Source organism: Paroedura picta, chromosome 4, assembly GCF_049243985.1.
Source record: "Paroedura picta isolate Pp20150507F chromosome 4, Ppicta_v3.0, whole genome shotgun sequence".
NCBI lineage: Eukaryota > Metazoa > Chordata > Lepidosauria > Squamata > Gekkonidae > Paroedura > Paroedura picta.
In genome coordinates this window covers 809,454-833,013 of record NC_135372.1, presented here as the reverse complement: position 1 = coordinate 833,013, position 23,560 = coordinate 809,454, and the positions used below count along the sequence as shown (strand labels likewise).

The 23,560-nt window shown below is 51.1% G+C and overlaps 1 protein-coding gene across 5 annotated transcripts in view; it reads left to right on the top strand.

Moving 5' to 3' along the window:
• The window catches only part of APC2 (APC regulator of Wnt signaling pathway 2), an 88,904-nt gene that overhangs the window by 10,396 nt on the left and 54,948 nt on the right, over positions 1 to 23,560 (top strand). The window contains exon 1 of one of the 5 annotated variants that reach the window (XM_077331415.1): positions 6,911 to 6,972. The exons of 2 other annotated variants lie outside the window; for them this stretch is intronic. Coding sequence is in view for 1 of the 3 variants with exons in the window: in XM_077331411.1 (XP_077187526.1) it covers positions 17,044 to 17,106 (63 nt within the window). In the remaining 2 variants the exon portion in view is untranslated. Of the gene's footprint in view, positions 1 to 6,910; positions 6,973 to 16,888; positions 17,107 to 17,575; positions 17,724 to 23,560 lie in introns of those variants that run through there. 2 more of the 5 variants (XM_077331411.1, XM_077331413.1) reach the window with 2 other exon arrangements.

Here is a 23,560-nt window from a genome sequence, read left to right as displayed (position 1 = left end):
CGGGAGGAGTCCTGCTGGGTCTAAAACAGGTTTTTAAGTAGCATCGAATTGCCGGGAGAAGGGAGAGAACGAAAAACAGATGCCGGCCTCACCCTTGGCGAATCCAGAAGGCCGCTCTTCCGCAAAAGTCTCTCCAGCTCTGTCCGAGGTGCTGAAGACTTCTTTGTGGCGGGCGGAGAGAAAGTGCCGCTGGCTGCCCCTAAAACGTGCCCTTCACCCACCCCTGGGGGGCTGTGGAGATATGTACAGCATTCTGTCTTCCTAGGGCATTGGGGGTCCATAGTCCTCATGACCCTTCTCAGCCTCTTTCAAAAACAGTGAAATGGGAAGATCAGCAGCCCCTCGGGACTCCAGTCCTGCCCTGGATGCTCCAAGTTGGCCTGGTCTCCTAAGATCTCAGAAGCTAAGCAGAACCAGCCATGCTCAGTAGTTGGATGGGAGACCATCCAGGACATGCAGGGCTGCTACGCAGAGGCAGGCAATGGCAAGCCAGCTCTGAACATCTCTGGCCTTGGAGACTCTGTGGGGTCGCCATAAGCATCTCCATTGTTGCCAGAAGCCACCCCCATTCCCCAGGGAGCACATCCCTCCATTTGAAAGCAGGTTTCTCCAGGCCAAAGGTGGTGCTCAGGAGTTGTTGATTACTGTCGCTGAATGAGCCACGGGAGGGGGGTGGAGGCTCACCTGAAATACAACCTGGACTCTGGAAGAGCTGCCTCGGCCTTCTGCTTCCCCTCCCCACCTGGCCGTCTGCTCCCGGCTGGGCCCATTCCTCGCTAAGTGCCAGACCTGGCCTCACTGGGCTAGCCTGAAGGGACACAGGCCTGGTCCAGGGGTAGCCCTCACAGGGGCTGTGCCAGTCTCATTCCTTGTGATGCGATGGGCAGAAGCGGTGGCAGCCGCTGGCAGGCATCTCGTTGGGGGAGACTCTGCTGCCGTCCCCCCTTCCTCCCCAGCTTGCCCTGACAATGCCTGCCAGCCGGAGGGCTGCACTAAGTTGCTCTCGAGACTTCAGCGAAGCCAACAGCTGTCCTTTCCCCCCTGGCTCCCTAGGGACTGTACTTTTGACTGCAGGGCCAGAGAAAAGGGGGTGGCCAGCTGCATGTCCCTCCCGTCCAGTTTCCAAGGTCCTCCAGTCTAGTGGACAGCTCCGCCAGCACCAGTTTGTTACGAGGATAGACCCAGAATCTCCCCAGGAAATTCTTGGGTTTCTACACTGGAAAGAGGAATCCTCTGAATATCTCTTGCAACTCTGCATGCCGGAGGATCTGGGCGGTATCCTTGGCAGTTGGCCCCAACCCTGTGATCAGTTGTTAGAGGTGGAGCTTTTTGGGCATTGCTTCCCTTTCGTTTCATCTCATACGGGAGCTCTCCTCTCTTTCTAACCTTTTTGAAATAAATCTGCTTACAATAAGTTTAAGCCTCCCTGCCTGCGTATGTCATGTAAGACGTGTGGGCAGCCAGCGGGGTGTCGTGGCTAAGAGTGGCGGCTCTAATCTGGAGAACTGGCCTTGGTTCCCCACTCCTCCTCCACAGGCAGCCAGCTGGGCGACCTTGGACCAGTCCCAGTCCTGTTAGAGCAGTTCTCTCAGCCCCACCTCCCTCACAGGGTGTCTGTCGTGGGGAGAGGAAGGGAAAGGGGTTTGTGAGCTACTTTGGGGCTCCTTCGGGGAGTGAGAACTGAGATCTAAAAACCCATCTCTTCCATTTTTGTAAGTAAAATTACCGTTGGAGGGAGGCGCCATGTCCCCTGTCGAGGCCCCGGTAAGCAGACTCAGTGTGAGAGAAGAATCTCTTTATTGTAGAAAGCAAACCAGCAGAGAGGCAAGGCTCTCAACTCCCTCACAGCCCGTCTCCCCAATTCACATCTGGGCCGACTCCTGGCAGACCAGGCCCAGTTTCCCCAAGTTTAAAGCACACATGAACCGCCAGACACCACAGGGCCATCTTAAGATCAGGCCCACGAGGTCGAGATGATCCACCCCTGCAAGAGAAAGTATTTGCTTAATTGGACACAGGGAACAGACGGGTCAAAGGAAGCCTCGTTTAGGCTGCCTTTCAGAAAACAGGACGAGCAGAACATGGCACATGAAAGCACAAAGCATTGCGTGGCAAGATCAGAATACAAGCTCTCGGCCCCCGGGCAGCTTTCTAACTTGTCTGAACAGCATTTCCCCCTTAACTGGGCAACATGGTGGCTCAGGGATGCTGTGCAAAGCTTCTGGGCTCCCGAGGGGAGAGGTCCAGACGGGTGGCCGTGTGGCTCTGCCTGAAGCAGGAGCAGCCCAGCAGCACCTTCAGGAGGGACCACACTTGTGGCAGGAATGGGAACGATTAGAGCTGAAGAATGGGCTGGATGCAAAAGGGATGCTATGCATGTACTGGCTCAGGTCCCTCCCACACAGGTGCCTGGAGGCGAGCTGGGGGAATGGCACAGCCATTTCTGTCCCTTGCTTGCCTCCTGTTGCCCTGGGGCTAGTAACTCCAGAGCAGGGGTGCCAAGAAGGGAATTCCAGGGGAGCTGGAAAGGCTGAGGGGCTACAAATCCAGCAGTCCCTTCATGGAAAGAGTCAGGGGTGAGCAGCGTGACCTTGGTCCAGGCATGCGCCCTTTTCTGAAACTACCTCAAGGGACTGCTGGGAGGATAAAAAGCAGGGGGGGGGGGCTCAGTATGAGAAACGGAACAGGGAGAATGTCCCATGGAGAGAGAATTCATTATTATCCTGGCCATGTTCACGGCTTCATTTGATTTATTTTCCTGTCATGTTTGAGTTGGGCCGAGGTGCCATGGTGGGGCTAGAGGTATCTTTCTGTGGGGGAGGAGTCAGGTTCTCAGCCATTCTACTCTGAGGAACGGAGCTGGACGTCTACTTTAGAACCGGCCATGAGAGTCATAGAATCTATGGCCCCTTCAACTCTATGATTCAAAGGGCTCTGCTTGGATTGCCAACTTCCAGGTGGTGAGTGTTTAAATGCCACCCAGAATCAGAATCCTAGAGTGGGAAGGGGTCACTCAGGCCACCTAGTCCCACCCCCTGCTCAGTGCAGGATCAGCCTCCAGCATCCAGGAGAAGGATCTGTCCAGACGCAGCTTGAAGACGGCCAGTGAGGGGGAGCTCCCCACCTCCTTAGGCAGCCCCTTCCACGGCTGAACTAGACTCCTAGAATCCTAGAGTGGGAAGGGGCCATGCAGGCCATCTAGTCCCACCCCCTGCTCAGTGCAGGATCAGCCTCAAGCATCCAGGAGAAGGATCTGTCCAGCCGCTGCTTGAAGACGGCCAGTGAGGGGGAGCTCCCCACCTCCTTAGGCAGCCCATTCCACTACTGAACTAGACTCCTAGAGTGGGAAGGGGCCATCCAGGCCATCTAGACCTACCCCCTGCTCAGTGCAGGATCAGCCTCCAGCAGGGATGGCCAAACTGGGGCTCTCCAGATATCCATGGACTACAGTGACCATAAGCCCCTGCTGGTAGGTCCAGCTCTGTTCTTCAGAGTAGAATTGCTGAGACCCCACTCCCCATGGAAGGATACCCCCAGGCCCACCATGGCCCCTCGGCCCAACTCAAACATGACAGGAAAACAAATCCCATGAATCCAGCCAGGATAATCATGCATTCTCTGGCTGTGCTCCTGGCATCATGTGATTTGTCCTGCTGTCACAGTGTGGCCTCGCTATAGATAAAGCCAGGCACAGATTCCAGCTGCCTTGCAAACCCCTGAGTCCTTTCTTCATTTCGGCCCCTGCTCTCTGACGGCAGAATCCTGGGGTGGGCAGGAGGGAGGGAGGGAGGGAGGGAGGCAGGGAGGGAGGGGACCGCCTCGATCAGGTGGGGTTCTGCCATATTGCAGTCCTACTTGTGGTTCTTTGAAAGCATTGTGTGAAGGAGCAGAGATTGTTTTCAATTTCAGATGGCCACAAGCAGCGTGAAAACGGCCTCGGTGAATGAGCCAAGACGATTGGCGCAGAAGACGAAGGCGCCTTTGGCCTGCCTCGCAGGGGCCAGGGGCCTGGCTGCCGGAACTCTTGAATGTTTCCAGATTTCCCCAGTTCTTAAAATAAGTGGAGTTATGGGGTATCACGGTGGCCAGTGCAGGCAGATGAGGACCTGGGGAATCCACGTTCAACTGCAAGGTTGATCAAGGGTTAACCTACCCCTCAGGGCTGTTGTGGGGGTAAGATGAGGAAGGGAGAGGCATGCTGCTGCTCTGAGCTTCTTGGGGGCTGCGGATGTTTTGGGGGTTGGTCTGTTGAGTGCCTCGTGATCCTCCTCCGCCCACCAAGAGGGAATCTGGGGAAAGCACAGACAGGACTGTCTCTGTGAGGGGCCACAAGCAGCCCGCTGTGTGCTTGACATTCGTTTATAATGAATGGGGAGCCTTAAAATAAACCAGCCCTCTCAAGGCTACCTCAGTTTTCTCCATCTTTTTCTGTTTTCCGCAAAGGCTAAGAGAGAGCAGGGAAGAGGGGCAAGGTGAGGGCAATCTGTGGGTGAGAACGGGCTTCAGCGTTCAGGGCCCCTTCTGGGAAGAGCTGGATCTTGATGGTGCATCACATCCTGGCTTTCTTCCACTGAGTATGCAGGGATCTCCCTTCCCTCATTTGACCTTCCCAGTAGCCTTGGGTGGGCAGGCAAGTGCTTTTCGGAAAGCATGGCTAGCCGAACGAAGTCTGCACAAAGGGGACATTCCGCACAGGGGCCCTTTGCTGCCCGGCTCATGTGCAGGAGCACAAATCCGGGGTGGATGAAGCGCATGAGGCCAAATTCTCCCCCGTGCGCGAGCAGGAAGAGGCAGAGCAACCTGCCCCAGCTCAAACGCCACCCTGCAGACTGGTGCAAAGCTTCCAGTGCGGAAACAGTCAGGTCTCTCTAATGCCAGATCCAAGACTCTGGCCTAGGCGTCCCCTTCACGGTGCCTGCCAGCACCTTTCCCTGGCGCTCCCCAAGCAGTTTTAGGAAGGGGGTGGATCCACACAGGGCACTTGCAGCTGCACTGGGCACCAGTTGAATCCCAGGTCAAATTCAAGGTGTTGGCTTCAACCGTTAAGGCCTCGCACGGCCTTTGTGTTCATTTACTTCATTTATTTCTATCCCACCTTTCTCCCCAGGGAAGAGCCACATTGTTCTCCACTCCTTCTTTTCATCCTCACAACAACCCTGTGAGATGGTTAGGCTGAGAATTTGGGAGTGTCCCAAGGTCACTTGGTGAGCTTCTATGGCAGAGCAGGGATTCAAAGCCGGGACTCCCAGATCCTAGACTGACACACTAGCCCCCACTCCACTCCACTCCGCTCCGCTCCACCCTGCTAACCGTGACCTCTGGTGCATCAGCTCAGTATTGCCAGACCAAGGCGTTCCATTTTACCTTGGCCTCCCCCATTTCTCCCTCTTACCTCTTGACACAAAGAAGAGTTGGTTTTTATACCCCATTTTTTCACTGTCCGAAGGAGTCTCAAAGCAGATTCTGTTTGCCTTCCTTTCCTCTTCCCACAACAGACACCCAATGAGAGAGCTCTTACAGGACTGCTCAGTCAGAAGAGCACTATCAGGACTGTGACTAGGCCAAGGTCACCCAGCTGGCAGCATGTGGAAGAATGGGGAATCAAACCCTGCTTGCCAGATTAAAACCCACCACTCTTAACCACGGCACCATGCTGGTTTGGAGATTTTAATCTCCTTGGGTCGGGGTCCACCCACCAGATTAGAGGATTCTGAGGTGGCACGGTGCCAGGGACTCCAACTCATTTGAGTTTGAGGTGAAGGGACGTGTCTGTTTACCTGACACATTTTTATTCCACACTTCTTCCAAGGAGTTCAGGGACAATGGGAAGCAGTTTTCCCTCCTCCATTTTTCTTCTCACAACAGGCCTGCAAGGTAGGCAAGGTGATGAAAGAGTGACTAGCCCAAAGTCACCCAAGGAGCTTCTTGGCTGAGTTGAATCCAGATCTCTGAACACCTCCATTTGACATCCCAACCAGCACCCTGGCTTGTGACTGCCCAGACAAAACGACTCTGCAGGAAAGGTGGGGCGGGGAGAGAGAACGATGGGAGATCTTGCTCCTTGGGAGCATCCCTGGTTTGCTTGCAGGGAGACAGGCAAGGAGATGTCCGGAAACAAGGGCAGGCCGTTTGAGGCACGACCTGGGTGGCCCAGGCTGGCAGGGTCAGCCCTGGCTAAAGGTGGGATGGGGCACCAGCCGGGAATGCCAGGGGGCTATGCAGGGGCAGGCAGGGGCGAACGGGCCCTTTTGGTCCCTTGTCTTGAAAACTCCCAGGAGTTGGCATGAATCAGAGGGGACGAGACCCCTCTTCCCACCACCAGTTTGGGGCAGCATGCCGTAGAGGTTGCGTGTCTGGTTCAGATCCCCGCTCTTTGGGTCATCTTGGACCAGTTGCTGACCTGCCTCAAAGGGGAGGGAGAACCCCCCCCCCGTCTGTGTCTTCTTGGCAGACCGGCCAGAAATAAAAAGGCCTTTGACGACCTCAGGATCGGAGGAGTCTTTCCCTGCATTGCTGCTCTGCCTGCTCGCTTCCTTTAAGTTTCAAATCTGGTTTTCTTCCAGGCGCTGAGTGGCAAGAGAGACACAGGCTGCGTTTCCCAGCCTGGTTGTATTTATTTCTCATGAAGGAGCCAGTGAGGAGGGAGGGAGGAAAGTCCAGTGCAAAATGGGGAGGAGAAGCAGGAGGCAAAGATCCCCCCCCCCTTTCCGCTTTTGTTTCTGCCTTTTATATCCCAGCTGCTTGGATGCAATTGGCCTTTGCCATGGCAACCCGACCATTTTCAGGCCTCTGATTGGTAGGAGCCCACTGGCAGCAGCATCCCTCTGTGACTTTCCTCCCCCCCCCCAGCTTTCCCCCTTTGCTTGGGGACCGTTTTGCCATGCGAGATGAAGGAAGCATCCGAAAGAGAAGGAGCCCTTTGGATGCCAGCCGGGGCTGGGAGGGGCCGGGGCAGGAAGGATTGATCCAGAGGTATTTTCCACTCTTTTCTTTAAAAGCCTGTGGCAGAGATTCTCTCCCACCCGCAGGGCTACTCTGGTGGGGCTAGAGGAAAGCTGCTCCTTTCTGCTGCTGCTGCAGGGCGGAGAACCGTTTGTGCTGTCCAGCCAGCGGAGTGGAGATGAGATCTGGATAAGCTGAGCTTTCTCGTTGGCATCGCTGGTTCCTTGGGGGGGGGGGGACTTTGGCAGGCAAAAGGAAAGCAGGCTGAAGGGAGGAGGCCTGAGGACGGAGGTTTATAAAAGGGCAAGTGATTTGGAGAGGATTTTCCTTGCTCTCTCCCAATAGCATCACTGACGGTGGAGTCAGAAAGAAGTGCTGCTGGGCAAGGCAGAGTAATGTTAACTGGTGGAACTCTCTGCCACAAGATGTGGTGACAATATGGCATTTTAAAAAAGGATTAGCCAATTCACTTAGGATGGATTATTACTGTATTGGGTGCAGTTCTGGAAACGTCACTTCAAAAAGGCTGTGGACAAAATTGAGAGGGTGCAGAGTGAGTGACAAGGATGAACCGGAGCCTGGAGACCAAGCCCTAGGAGGGAAGGCACTTGGGAAAGTTCAGCCTGGAGAAGAGAAAGTAGAGAGGGGACACCAGTGCTCTCTTGAAGGAACTGAAAAGTTGTGACTCAGAGAAGGACAGGGAGTGGTTCTTGGCTAAATATTAGGGGAAAATTTTACGGTCTGAGTAGTTCAGCAGTGGAATGGGCTGGACAGATCCTTCTCCTGGATGCTTGAGGCTGATGCTGCCTTGGCGGGGGGGGGGGGGGGGGACTCCCCCTCACTGGCCGTCTTCAAGCAGCGGCTGGACAGTTCTTTCTCCTGGATGCTTGAGGCTGATCCTGCACTGAGCAGGGGGTGGGACTGGATGGCCTGCATGGCCCCTTCCCACTCTAGGATCCTGTGAATCTAGTTCAGCAGTGGAATGGGCTGCCTGAGGAGGTGGGGAGCTCCCCCTCCCTGGCCATCTTCAAGCAATGGCTGGACAGATCCTTCTCCTGGATGCTTGAGGCTGGATGCTTGAGACTGAGCAGGGGGTGGACTAGATGGCCTGCATGGCCCCTTCCCACTCCACAGTTCTATGATTCTGATCCTATGATTGAGCTGACTATGGCTGTGATAGGGAAAACGTGACATGTTTGCTCTCAGTCTGCTCGGTGCCCAGAATCCCATCTGCTTTTTACACAAGGCAGAAAGGTCACTCCCTCTGGGAAATAATAAACCAGCCCAAATATGACATGAAATACGCCACTGTTCCAAAAACAGCAGAGGAATGGTAGTTTGATCTCTTTGGGAACATATTGATTCAAACGTCCATTTTCCATTACAAAGGAATTTAGAAAATGCTGAACTAGCATTCATTCAGAAGTCTGGTACCACCTCTGAAGGACTTAACAAGGCCAGAAACTGTTCCTCCTAGTAGCACAGAGCGCATGTGCTAGGGGCCCCGTGGTTCCAGGGGCCACCCTGTTCCATCCAGTTGGAGGGCCTTCATGCTGTGATTGTTAGGGGGTCTTCATACTTACGTAGCTTGTGGACTGGAATAAAAAAGGGCAATGTGCCTGCTCTAGAATCCTAGAATCACAGAATCATAGAGTTAGAACGGGCCACGCAGGCCATGTAGTCCAACCCCCCCCCCCCGCGCGCAATGCAGGATCAGCCTAAAGCATCCAAGAAAAGTGTGTATCCAACCTTTGCTTAAAGACTGCCAGTGAGGGGGAGCTCACCACCTCCTTAGGCAGCCTATTCCACTGCTGAACTACTCTTTGAGTGCGGTTCTCTAACCAATTCCCTATCCACCTGACTATCTGAAAATCCAGATCGTAGTCCTTCAATTTATCCATCAGAACATCATGGGGAACCTTATCAAAAGCTTTACTAAAATCCAAGTAAACAACATCAACCGAATTTCCACGATCCAGCAAACCTGTCACTTGGTCAAAAAAGGAAACCAGGTTGGTCTGACAGGACCTGTTGGAGACAAATCCATGCTGACTGCCTAGGATCACCAAATTGTCCTCCAGATGATTGCAGATTGCTCCCTTTAATATCTTACCCACAACAGAGGTCAGACTCACTGATCTGTAGTTTCCCAGGTCATCCTTCCTCCCTTTTTTGAAGATCGGAATAATGTTTGTCTCTTCCAGTCCTCCGGGACATCTCCAGTCCTTAAAGAGGTCCCAAAGATGATGGACAAGGGCTGTGCAAGTTCTCTGGAAAATTATTTGAGTACTCTCGGGTGCATTTCATCCGGACCAGGGGATTTGAACTCATCCAGTGCAGCTAAATGCCTCTCGACAACCTCTCTATCCATGTTAACCTGCCACCCAGACACTACCCTTTGGCTACGGCCATCTCTAGATGTGCCTAAACCCTTTGACCTGTGGGAAAAAACAGATGTAAAATAGGCACTAAGCCTTTCTGCTTTCTCTGCATCCTCCGTTAGAGTTTGTCCATCCGCACCCAACAGTGGGCCTATTGCCTCCTTTACTTTACGTTTGCTCCTCACATAACTGAAAAATCTTTTCTTGTTACAATGGGCTTCCCTGGCCAATCTTAGCTCACTCTCAGCTTTGACCTTTCTGATGATTGATCTACAGTGCCTAGTAACCTGTAGGTACTCTTCTTTAGAGCTCTGTCCTTCCCTCCATTTCCTGAACATTTCCCTTTTCTTTCTCAGTTCCTCTTGAAGTTCTCTGTTTATCCAAATAGGCTTCTTAGAGCTCCTGCAATGTTTTCGTCTTTCTGGGATAGTCATTGATTGAGCATGCAATAGCTCTTGTTTGAGTAGCACCCACCCTTCACATGCTCCCTTCCCTTCCAGCATTCTCGTCCATGGTATGACACTCATCATGTCTCTGAGTTTATTAAAGTTTTCCCTACGAAAATCCAACATCCGCATCTGGCTACAAGCTTCCTTGGCTCCCCATCTCAAAAGGAATTCTATGAGGACATGGTCACTTCCCCCTAGGGTCCCCACCTCCTTCACCTCATCCACCAACTCTTGCCTGTTGGTCAGTATTAAGTCCAGTATGGCTGAACCTCTTGTGGGTTCATCTACCATTTGATAAATGAAATTGTCAGCCAGGCAGGTCAGAAAGTTGCATGACTGAGGACGCTTCGCAGAGTTTACATCTGGGAAATTGAAGTCACCCATGATGACAAGGTCCTGCCGCTTGGATATTTTCTCAAGCTGCTCACAAAGTGCAGCATCCACATCCACATCTCTGTTTGTAACTGAGCATTTGTGTCGCTCATTGAGCATGTGTGCAGACCCCAAGCTGCATAAGTGTGAAGGTCCCCTTAAATATTGAGGCACTGCACTTGCATGTCCTGCCCAGGTTCCAGAAATGTTTTCAGCGAAATAATGCTATCAGTTGCTCCCAGAGTTCGGACTATCTCTGGGGGTTGGGGGGTCCCCACAGTGCAGAATCAGAATCCCACATAGCTGGAAAAGACCACTGAGAGTCATCCAGCCCAGCCCCCCACATTCTCATGGACTTGACAGGTGCTCATCCAGTCTCCTCCTAGAAACTTCCAAGGAAGAAGACTCTACCTCCCTCCATCTATGAACATCCTCCCCATCAAAAATGGTTCCTAATAAATGGAGCCTTCTTTTGCATCATTTGAACCCATGGCTCTTAGACCTTATCTCTAAAGCTGCAGGACACAAGTTGGCCCCCTCTTCAACCCGTCCACTTTGTGTGTGTGTGGTTAAACACAACTATCCTATCATCCCTTGCCTCCCTGTTACTTAATGGTGCTCTGCTAGAGCCCCGCGAATCCTTAAACCAGGCCTGTAACGAGGCCTTGGGATTCCTTCCTTGTTAGAAGGGGGCTCTGGCCTTCTCATCATTATGTCTGATTTTTGCCCACCAGAATTTCACCTTGAACTTCCCTGTGTGTATAAAATGCAGGGTGGTGCAGTAGCCAGAGTGTTATACCAGAGTATTATACAAGCACCAAAGTTTACGCTAGAATAATAAAAAGATTTCAACTTCAAAACGTTGCAACATGCTTCAGTTTGCGTTTGCCCCAGCCCACCCACCCGGTTGCCCACCCGGCCGCTGCCCTTGTGAGCGTGTCCAGCGGCTCCCTGCCTCCGAGCAGAAGCTGCCGAGCGAAGCAGCAGGACGAGGGGTTGGGGCAGGCTTTGCATGGGCAGAGGAGGCTCCGCCAAAAGGCCACAGGATTTTGCCTCCTTACATTCAGGCAAGCTTTTGTGAATGCTTAAATATAAGCATATTTAAAAAAAAAAAAAACTTCTTAGTTTTAAATTTGAAATTGTAGCACATTCCCAACAAGAGACCATCGTATTGGGGGTTATTTAACAAGGATGTAGATCTTATACTCTGGTTTCTCTTCAGATGTAGATACTTTGCCTTGTTGAAATTTCAATCTTACACTCTTGTTCTTGTCAACGCTGCATTGCATTGTCATGCCTTACGGTCACATCCTTATCCATCCATCCATGGCTCCTCTATATATTTGCGAAACAGCCTGGTGGGTGTGATGTGTCCGGCTGTCCAAGTTGGAATAGGCCAATCAGAGTGATTGGCCCTGCCCCTACAGCTCCCTCCCTCCCTTCTTCTCAGACGTGCCAGAGACAGAGAGAGACACACAGAGCCCTGCCAGACCGAACATGAGCCCTCATTGCCTCCTATCACTCCTGCTGTGAGGGAGGCAGAGAGAGAGCTGCCCCAAGCTGCTGACAGAGACACAGAGAGAGACACCCCTGCTGAGACAGTGGGAGAGAGAGACAGGCAGAGAGAGCTGCCCCAAACTGCACACCAGCCCTCCTTCCCTCCTACAAACCAGCCCTGATTACCTGCTAGACCTCCTTCTGCAAGGCACACCGAGACACGCAACAAGAGGGAGAGAGAGACACAGGGAGAGAGAACTGCACCCTGGGTCCTAGCACCCATTGTATACCTGCTTGTAATGGGTTTTCTTGCTAGATTTAAATAAGTCTACAATGAAACCATCAATTTGTTTTCCGTCCAGTATAAATTTAAATTAAGTTAGTCTTATATCAACAAAATCAGAGTCCAGTAGCACTTTTGCTGTATATTCCCACTGTCATGATGGTAGTTCTTAGTCTGAGGGAGAGTGCTTGCACTCAAAAGCTCACGCCTTGAATAAATCTTTGTTGGTCATAAAAGTGCCATTGGACTCTGATTTTGTGGATATAAGACTTTTGTTGTGCTACTTCAGACCAACACGGCTACCCATTTGAATCTAGTCATATCAAGTTTGCTTATTTTTCCACAATTGAGGGGTTTCTATACTTGTGACAGTATCTTGGCCATAATTATTTCCCAAATTTTATTAGACCAACCTCCAGGTGGGGCCTGGGGATTCCCTGGAATCCCAGCTCATCTCCAGACTACAGAGGTCAGTTCCCCTGGAGGAAAGGGCTGCTTGGGAGGAGGACTGAGGGATGCCAGCCTCCAGGTGGGGCCTGGGGATCCCATGGAATTCCAGCCCATCTCCAGACTACAGGGCTCAGTTCCCCTGGAGGAAAGGGGCTGCTTGGGAGGGGGGACTACGGGAGGGACCTCGGTAGGGTGTAGATAGAGCCAGCTTGGTGTAGTGGCTAGGAGTATGGAATTCTAATCTGGTGAGCCAGGTTTGATTCCCTGCTCCTGTACATGCAGCCAGCTGGGTGACCTTGGGCTCACCACAGCACTGATAAAGCTGTTCTGACTGAGCAGGAATATCCAGGCTTTCTTAGCCTTCCCTCCCTCACAGGGTGTCTGTTGTGGGAGGAGGAAAGGGAAGGTGAGTATAAGCCGCTTTGAGACTCCTTTGGGGAGAGAAAAACGGCATATAAGAACGAACTCTTCTTCTTCTGCAGTAATCTCAGGGCTCTCTCAGCCTCCCCTCCCTCACAGGGTGTCTGTTGTGGGGACAGGAAAGGGAAGATGACTGTAAGCCACTTTGAGACTCCTTCGGGTATAGAAAAGAACCAACTCTTCTTCTTCTTCTTCTTCTCCTCCTCCTCCTCCTCCTCCTCCTCCTCCTCCTCCTCCTCCTCCTCCTGTCCTCGCAGGTACATCTTGGAGGGCCCATGTCCAGCTGGGTGCTGAGGCAGCTGCACAGGTTGCCGGTTATTTTCCAGATCCGGTTTAAGGTTTTGGTTCTAACCTTGAAGACCTTACGTGGTTGGGGCCCAGTGTATCTGAGGGACCACCTATTACTCTATGCGCCCCACAGGGCTTTACGCTCTGTGGGTATGAACTGGTTGTTCCCGGCCCCAGAGAGGCACGCCTGGCCTTGAGCAGGGCGAGGGACTTTTCGGTCCTGGCCCCGACCTGATGGAATGAGCTCCTGGAGGAGCAGTGGGCCTTGGGAGAGCTTCCAGCGTTCCGCAGGGCCTGCAAAACAGAGCTCTTCTGCCAGGTCACTGGGTGAGGCTGGGCTGCAGGGAAGATTTGGCCCCCCCTTTCAGCAGCAGCAGCAAAGTCCAACTAGCACCCTGTGTCCCCCCCCCCTCTAGGATGGGTTAGTGAGGGGCAGTATAGATAGGTTCAAGATTTTTGCCGCATCTTGTTTTATTGTGCTTGCCAACTCTATGTTCTCTTGTTTTTATGGGGTTTTACTGTATGGTTTTACTGGGGTATAAAGTGCTGTAACTCTCCTTGAGCCTTTAGGGAGCGGCAAGCAATAAACAAACAAACAAACAAACAAACAAACAAATAAATTCTCCTCCTCCTGATACCACGGAGTGCTGGGGGTTTGCCAGCCCCACAACTGGTGGATGCCAGCTGCTATTTGGCCTCAATGCTCTGACACTAGGCTTGCCAACCTCCAGGTGGCATCTGGATAACTCCTGCCATTACAGTTGAGCTCCCCTCAAGCTCCACCCCAAAAGTATTCCCCAGCCTGGAGCTGGCAACCATATCGGGCCCCCCAGATCACTCTTCTTCAGCTTTTTGTCCATGGAGGAAGCTGAAATAGTTTTCAGGCTTTGAGGTACAGCAGGAGGGGTGCCGTGCCCCTTCAGAGAAGAGGGTGCAGAAGGAAGATGAGCCAATCAATCAATCTGACAATCAATCATTTACCATTTCCATTGTGGAGAGAGTGACCAGAGGGGAAGGCGGCCCCAGTGACATCTAAACTTCTGGGAAGGAGGGCTCTCTGGTAATCCCACCATTCCCTGGAACCCTGTTTGGGAATCCCTGGTCTCAGAGACTCTGGACACTGTATGGAGACATGGGGACACCCTTAAGTATGGACAGCCCCTTCCAGGTAATGAGCTTGTGGAAGCCAGGTTCCTACTGCCCAGATTCCAGGGTTGGCATGCCTCCTAATCCAGAGTACGTTTCTCCTTACCTCTAGCTTCTCTGGCTCGGGTCTTCCTTTCCCTCTCCCTGAACGCAAAAGTCACTTGGGGGGGGGGGGGGGCTGAGCACTTCAGATAAAAACTGAAGCGGGGGGGGGGGGGCAGGAGCACCAGGGAAGGCGGGCTGAGCACGGGCATGTTTGGGAACACGGATGGGGTGATGGGCAGTGAGGAAAGTCAGAGTGTTTTTGGGAACGAGAGATCCTGTAGGATGGTTCAGCCACTGGAAAATCTGTGCGTAATCAAGCTGGAAATGCAGATCCAATGTGACCAGATGGCATTTCCTTCCAACGTATTTTTTTAAGCTTCTGTTGAAAAAGAAAATAAAAGAACTGAGTCAGCCTCATTTGAGTAGGTGGGATATTGCTGTTTGGGTTACTTGATTAAAAACCTTTTGAAAATGTCAGCATGACTTAAATCATAAATAGATGTTTTGTGATGTCAGTGAATTGGATACAGTCCTTTTTATGGGCTTATTATGTTGTTTCACAAAAAGTGTAGGCTTTTTTCCTTTTGGAAATTACACCTTTTTTAAAATGTTAAACTGCAAAGCAAGTTTGGAGAGACCCCTCCAATGCCTTAGGACAGATTCCCACCCTGCCAAATATCACCAGAAGCTGATCTTATTCCCCTGAATGTACAAAGCTGCCAAGTCAAACCCTCTAGCTCACTATTGACAGCCGAACCCAGCAGTGGCTCTCCAGAAAGATTTTTCCATGTGCTCCATGGCCCAGTCTGTGAACTGATGTTGGGGACCGAACCGGAATGCAAAGCGTGCTCTCTTACTCCGAATCGTGGCCGTTCCATTTCAAACGTGATACTCCAGGGCCGGTCTCATCAGAAAGCCTGCTGGCTTTGGGGGAGCCATTGTTTCCTTGCAATGGGACAGAGAGAGCCCCCAGTCCACCCTGATACACCCCGCTGGGCCTGACAGCATCCCAACTGCCCGTCCTGCTGGATCCAGATCGAACCATCCGTGAGGCTCGTCTTTTCTTTCTGCAAAGAGTTCCCCTGCCATTAATTTTATTTTCATTATTCATTATTCATAGCTCTATTATAAGTCTATGTAATTTGTGATCTTCTCCTGTTATTTCTTTTCTGCTCTGCTGTCTCATGGGATTTCCAGTCCATTTCTCATTTTTCCTACAATTTTGGTGTCAGGTTTGTTACACTCCAGGTGTTTGCAATCAGAAGTCTGTATGACTGTGCCTGTTTGTGCTCCCATGAATTTCTGGGCGATGATACTCCATTCTTCTTGCAAATATTCCAGCACGACATAGCTGCAGCTCTATCCTGACGTTCTTAATATAAGCAATAATTCTGTAGGCACTGACTGTTTCTTCTGTTGTCTTGCAAAATCAACATCTGGTGCCATCCCTGCTGGTCTCCTGACTCTTGGCTTTCGTACTTTTGTTTTGAGTGCCTGCTGATGTGCAGCTAGAAGGAATCGTTCTGCTTCTTCCTTCAGCTGCCCATTTTGGAGCCACTTCCAGGTGTTTTGGTATCAGCATTGTGTCATGCAAGTATTGCCCATGCAAGTGCTTGTCCTTCCAGCTGTCAAAATGAGTTTTGAGTTCATTTTTTGGGGAGTCTCCTTTGGTTTCTCTAACCTTCAAGAAGTCTGCCAGTTACACTTCAAATGCTTTCCCCGGTGTGGCCATTCAGTGCTCGGTTTTCTTCTTCAACGGCTTACTTGACTTTCAGGAGATGGCATCCATCATTTTGTTGTTAAGTAAAGGCGATCAGCGTAGTTTCCAGGGTGTGGTGAGTGATGCATTGTCACTATCTCATGAGTAGCACCATCTACTGCTTCTAGTTCTGCTTGTTTCCAACTGGTAATGCCAAAGGTGTGTTTTTGAACTGGGGCTGCCCACGGTGTCAATTGCCCTTACCTTGTTGCCTCCATTTCATTTTGTTCACGATACCTTTTAAAGTCTTTGCTAATACTCCTTGGTTGTACTTTTCTTAACAAGAGTATGTGATATTGCTGGCATCCAAAATTCCAAGATAGTTGCAGTTTTCTTCAAAGCCCCGCCAGTGCTTTGATGTTGTTGTTTGGCATCTTGATTTCTTCTTGTTCAACAATCTTTTCAGTGCTTATTCAGCAAACATCATGGTCAAATTCCTTTGCTACATCTTTGCTGAATATTCAAACTGTCTTTATTAACTAATCAAATTATATCAAATGCCATCTTGTAATCTAGCCAAGCAACATTTGGGTTGGTTTGGGGTTTTTTACAATTTTGTAAGATCATTTCATCAATCGGTAACTGATCTTCAATGCCTTGGGATTTTGGGGAAGATGATTATGATGATCAAGAGTCCAGTAGCATCTTAAAGAGCCACGAAATCTGCGGGCAGGCCATGAGGTTTTATCCTCACCACAACCCTGTGAGGTAGGCTGGCCTCAGAGAGAGTGTCTGGCCCAAGATCACCCAGTGATGACCCCCCCCCCCGGCACCATAAAGACGAGCACAATTTGGGGCAGGGGAGGAGCTCCCCCCCCCCCCAGTCCCTCCTCACTTCCTTGGCTAGACCCAGGCGGAGGCCATGGCGGCCCGTCGGGATCAGCGGCAGCGCCCCTGAAAGGGGAAGGCGCACCTGGGCGGGGGCCGAGCATTGCTGGGGCGGGCTCCTCTCGAAGGCGCCCCGGGACGCCGCTCTCCTCCTGCCGCCGACCCGCTCCAGCCTCCCCAGCGATGGACGGCTCTTCCCCCGGGGAGGGCCTGCTCTGCCTTGCCCCGGGCCCCGGCCGCCTCCGGGTGGGTTGCGTGCGCCTGCGGGGGGCGGGGGGGAGGGGGGGTCTCGTCGCAGGTCTCCTGGAAGGCAGCCGCCCCCCCCTCCCCTCCCCTCCCCGCCCCGCCGGCGCGCCTGGAAGGGCCTGGCGCGGGACAAAGGCGCCTCCGGGGGGGGGGCGGGGGCCACGCGCCATCGGGGACGGGGCGCTGCGGGCGGCGGGAGAGGCGCGAGGGGCTGGCCGGGTGAGTCTCCCCCCCCTCCCTCCGGGGCTCCTCGAAGCAAGCGTGGCGGGCGGGGGCGCGAGGGGCAGGGGCCACCTGCGGGGAGGGGGGCGGGGCGGAGAAGACCCCCCGTCGGTCTTGGCCGCTGCTTGGGAGGGAGGGAGGGGGAGACAAAGCGAAGGCAGACAAAGCGGGGGCGGGGGAGGGGAGGGGAGGGGAGGGGAGGGGCGGGCGGGGGTCCAGCGGGTGGCCTGCCTGGGGATTGGGGCGGCCAATGGGACGGCTGGAAGGCGTCCCTCGCGCGGAAACGTGAGCCGGATCGAGACCCTCCCGCCCGCCCTTTGCCGGGAGATTTCCCTTTGGGAATCCTAAAGCGCGGTCCTTCTTCAAGGGAGGCGGATTCTCACGCCCCGCTGAGGGTGAGTGCTTAGAGACAATGGGGCGGCACTCTGCGTACGCTCCGGGGCGCTCCCGATTTTGCACGGCGTGTGTGTGTGGGGGGGGGGGAGGGCGGTGTAAGAGGCCCCAGCTTCGAAAGCAGGTGAGTCTGGGAGTACTCAAAGAGTAGCGAGTGTGTCCGCGGAGGGGAGACCCTGCCTGCCGGATTTGTCTTCGGGGAGGGGGGGGGGATCAGTTCTCTTGGAGAGACTCCATCGCTTTTTTGCTGTGAGATGTCAAAGAGAACCTCCATGTTCAGAGGCAGGCTATCGCTCAGGTTCAGCAGCGGGGATCAGACAAAGGAAAGAGTCTCACTCCTCATGCTATGCAGACGCTTTTGGGAGGAGTACCTGTCCAAGGTCCGGAGGCCAGCCGGTTGGGCCTCTCTCTGCTCAGGCGCAGGCGGGGGCTTTCACACAAAGGCCACGGATGTTTCCAGAAGGAGGGGACCAGCGGGTGCTTCCCATGGGAGGTGGGAGGAAGGTGCTGTCCAGTTGCAGCTGGTGTGGGGTGACCCTGTAAGGTTTCCCAGGCAAGAAGGGGACGGGGGACGGGGGTCTTGCCATCACCTGCTTCTGTGTAGTGATCTTGGACTTCCTTGACAGTCGTCTCCCATCCAAGGAGTCCTCCAGGTCAGGACAAGGGACAGCAGAGGTGCTGCCTTTGCCTGCCTCTGTGCAGCAACCCTGCTGGGTTTCCTTGGTCGTCTCACATGCAAATGCTAACCAGAGCGGACCCTACGGAGCTGCTGGCGTCTGACAAAGAGGGCTAGCCTGGGACATCCAGCACAGGGCAACAGGCTCCGTACAGACCTGAAATGTCCTCAGAAGAGTCCTGGTACATCAGACCCAGTCCTGCATGCTCTGAGCTGCGGCCCGTGTCCTCTCCCAGCCAGGCCCGGTTTAAGGATTTGCAGGGCCCTGCAGAGCACACCCGGCACCCTTCCTTGTGCTGCACAAGTAGGAAGAGTTTGGAACTCTGGAAGCAACGAAGATACGGAGATCAGTCTGAACTTCCTTAACATAAAAAAAAAACAACCTATTGTTTTTTTTGAAAATGTTTTGTTTTATTTTCCAAGATTAAAGATAATACAATACAAGTAATCTACATTATTGATACAGAAAAAAGTAGGTTATGCTCTTCAATTGATACACTTAATTCCCCGTTTCAATCCCCTTTTAACTTATTTTCTTAGGTAATTCAGATAAGGGCCCCATTGTTCTTGAAAGGCCTCTTCTGTTCTTCCGTTGACTATCAGTGTCAGTTTGGCCATCTTGGCAAAGTCAGCTAATTTATTCAGCCAGTCTTCTATCGAGGGTAGTTCTTGCGTTTTCCATTTCTTGGCCAATTCCAGTCTTGCTGCCGTCGTCGTGTAGAAGAATAAACTTTGTGTGTGAGTTGGGAGGCACTGCGGAGGAACACTTAATAACATAGATTCGGCTTTCATAGGGAATCTGAGACCCCACATTTTATGCATAACAGTGTGTATTTTTGCCCAGAACTTATAAACTTTTTCACATCTCCACCACATATGAAAGAAAGAGCCTACTTTATCATCACATTTCCAGCATTTGTTATCACAGTTTTTAGCAATTTTGGCGATCACTTTTGGTGTCACATACCACCTGTAAAACATTTTATATCAATTTAAGTATTTGACTATTAGCATTTGTTGTTGTTGTTGTTATGTGCATATTCGTGTCCGACCCATCGCGACCCCATGGACAATGATCCTCCAGGCCTTCCTGTCCTCTACCATTCCCCGGAGTCCATTTAAGTTTGCACCTACTGCTTCAGTGACTCCATCCAGCCACCTCATTCTCTGTCGTCCCCTTCTTCTTTTGCCCTCGATCGCTCCCAGCATTAGGCTCTTCTCCAGGGAGTCCTTCCTCCTCATGAGGTGGCCAAAGTATTTGAGTTTCATCTTCAGGATCTGGCCTTCTAAAGAGCAGTCAGGGCTGATCTCCTCTAGGACTGACCGGTTTGTTCGCCTTGCAGTCCAAGGGACTCGCAAGAGTCTTCTCCAGCACCAGAGTTCAAAAGCCTCAATTCTTTGACGCTCGGCCTTCCTTATGGTCCAACTTTCGCAGCCATACATTGCAACTGGGAAGAAGAAGAAGAAGAAGAAGAGTTGGTTCTTATATGCCGCTTTTCCCTACCCGAAGGAGGCTCAAAGCGGCTTACAGTCGCCTTCCCATTCCTCTCCCCACAACAGACACCCTGTGGGGTGGGTGAGGCTGAGAGAGCCCTGATATCACTGCCCGGTCAGAACAGTTTTATCAGTGCCGTGGCAAGCCCAAGGTCACCCAGCTGGTTGTATGTGGGGGAGCACAGAATCGAACCCGGCATGCCAGATTAGAAGACCGCACTCCTAACCACTATACCAACTACCAAAATGGGAATACCATAGCCTTGACTAAACGCACTTTCGTTGGCAGGGTGATGTCTCTGCTTTTTAGGATGCTGTCTAGATTTGCCATAGCTTTCCTCCCCAGGAGCAAGCGTCTTTTAATTTCTTTGCTGCAGTCTCCATCTGCAGTGATCTTGGAGCCCAGGAAAATAACATCTGTCACTATCTCCATTTCTTCCCCATCTATTTGCCAGGAATTGAGAGGGCCGGATGCCATGATCTTTGTTTTCTTGATGTTGAGTTTCAAGCCAATTTTTGCACTCCCTTCCTTCACCCGCATCAACAGGCTCTTTAGTTCCTCTTCACTTTCTGCCATTAGAGTGGTATCATCTACATATCTGAGGTTGTTGATATTTCTCCCTGCAATCTTGATCCCAATTTGCAACTCCTCTAATCCCGCCTTTCTCATGATGTGCTCCGCATACAAGTTAAATAGGCAAGGCGACAGTATACAGCCTTGCCGAACTCCTTTCTCAATTTTGAACCAATCAGTGATTCCATGTTCAGTTCTCACTGTTGCTTCTTGACCTGCATATAAATTTATCAAGAGACAAATAAGATGCTCTGGTATTCCCATCTCTTTAAGAACTTGCCACAATTTGTTGTGCTCCACACAATCAAAGGCTTTAGCATAGTCAATGAAGCAGAAGTAGATGTTCTTCAGTACTCCCTAGCTTTCTCCATGATCCAGCGTATGTTGGCAATTTGATCTCTAGTTCCTCTGCCTCTTTGAAATCCTGCCTGTACCTCCACATATTGCTGGAGCCTAGCTTTTAGGATTTTGAGCATAACTTTGCTAGCATGAGAAATGTGCAATGGTGCGGTAGTTTGAACATTCTTTGGCATTGCCCTTCTTTGGGATTGGAATGTAAACTGACCTTTTCCAATCCTGTGGCCATTGTTGAGTTTTCCAAATTTGCTGGCATATTGAGTGTAGCACTTTTACTGCATCGTCCTTTAAGGTTTTGAATAGTTCAACTGGAATGCTGTCACCACCACTAGCTTTATTGTTGCTCAGACTTCCTAAGGCCCATTTGACTTCACATTCCAGGATTTCTGGCTCCAGGTCAGTAACTACCCCATTGTGGTCATCAGGGATGTTAAGCTCGCTCTTGTATAGTTCTTCTGTATAATTTTGCCACCTTTGTTTAATCTCTTCTGCTTCTGTGAGGTCCCTACCATTTTGGTCCCTTATCATACCCATATTTGCATGAAACATTCTCTTCATATCTCCAATTTTCTTGAAGAGATCTCTGGTCCTCCCCATTCTATTGTTTTCTTCTATTTGTTTGCACTGTTCATTTAAGAAGGCATTCTTATCTCTTCTAGCTTTTCTCTGGAATTCTGCATTCAATTGGGTGTATCTTTCTCTTTCTCCCTTGCCTTTCACTTCCCTTCTCTCCTTAGCTATTTGTAAAGCTTCCTCAGACAGCCATTTTGATATCTTGCATTTCTTTTTCTTTGGGATGGTTTTAGTTGCTACCTTTTGTACAATGTTGCGAACCTCCGTCCATAGTTCTTCAGGCACTCTGTCTATCAGATCTAATTCCTTAAATCTATTTGTCACCTCTACTGTATATTCGTCAGGGATATGATTTAGTTCATACCTGAGTGGCCTAGTGCTTTTCCCTACTTTCTTCAATTTAAGCCTAAATTTTGCAACAAGAAGCTCATGATCTGAACCACAATCAGCTCCTGGTCTTGTTTTTATTGACTGGATAGAACTTTTCCATTTTTGGCTGCAGAGCACATAGTCAATCTGATTTCTGTGTTGACCATCTGGTGATGTCCATGTGTAGAATCGTCTCTTGGGTTGTTGGAAAAGAGTGTTTGCTATGACCATTGTATTCTCTTGACAAAATTCTACCAGCCTGTGCCCTGCTTCATTTTGTACTCCAAGGCCAAACTTGCCTGTTATCCCGGTTATCTTTTGGCTTCCTACTTTAGCATTCCAGTCCCCCATGATGATAAGCACATCATTTTTGGGCGTTGCTTCTAGAAGGTGTTGTAGGGCTTCATAGAACTGATCAACTTCATCCTCTTCAGCAGCAGTGGTTGGGGCATAGACCTGGATCATTGTGATGTTGAATGGTTTGCCTTGGATTCGAACTGAGATCATTCTGTCATTTTGGGGATTGTATCCCAAGACTGCTTTTCCTACTCTCTTATTGATTATGAAGGCTACTCCATTTCTTCTGCGAGATTCTTGTCCACAGTAGTATACCTGATGGTCATCTGAATTAAATTCACCCATTCCTGTCCATTTTAGTTCACTGATTCCTAAAATGTTGATGTTCAGTCTTGTCATCTCTTGTTTGACCACGTCCAGCTTGCCTTGATTCATGGATCTGACGTTCCAGGTTCCTATGGAATAAAAATCTTTACAGCATCGGACTGTCTTTTCGCCACCAGTTACTTCCACAACTGAGCGTCCTTTCGGCTTTGGCCCAGTCGCTTCATTCATTCTGGTGCTACTCGTACTAGCCGTCTGCTCATCCCCAGTAGCATATTGGACACCTTCCGACCTGAGGGGCTCATCTTCCGGCGTCATATCGTTTTGCCTTTTGGAACTGTCCATAGAGTTTTCATGGCAAAGATACTGGAGTGGTTTGCCATTTCCTTCTCCAGTGGATCACCTTTTGTCAGAGCTCTCAGCTATGACCTGTCCGTCTTGGGTGGCCCTGCACGGCATAGCTCATGGCTTCACTGAACTACGCAAGCCCCCTTGCCACGGCAAGACAGCGATCCTTGGGGGGGACTATTAGTATACTTAGGTATTCTAGACTATACTAACTCCCATTGTTCCATTGTCACATTTGTCTCAATATTTTGCATCCATTTAATCATACATGGCTTGACCCGTTCCGTTTCTGTCTCATACCTTAATAGCAGTTTGTATATTTGGCCCTGCAAGTGCGGCTTATCTCGGATTACTAAGTTTTCACTTTTACCGGTTGCTGAAACTCTCACCCCCCCCCCGCCCCCACATCTTCAGCTCTATTTTTAAGAGGCTGCATGCTGGTCTTTTTCCTGAACATCTTGGGATCCCAAGCCAGTAATGTTGGTTGGTTGGGATGGCTCGTTAAATTTGCAGATGAGACCAAATTGGGAGGAGTAGCAAACACCCTGGAAGATAGAGAGAGACCACAGGATGCTGGGAAAGTGGGCAAACGAGAACAGGATGCAATTCAATAAGGAGAAGGGCAGAGTTCTTCATCAGGGCCACACAAAAGAGAAGCAGGCAGACTGGATGGGAGAGACACTTCTGGGGAGTAGCGTGTGTGAACATGATCTTGGGGTCCTTGTGGACTGTAAGTGAAATATGAGCAGACAGTGGGATGCAGTGGATGCAGTCTTGGGTTGTAGCGACAGAGACATCCAAATCGCAAGATGTCCCAGTCCCTGTTC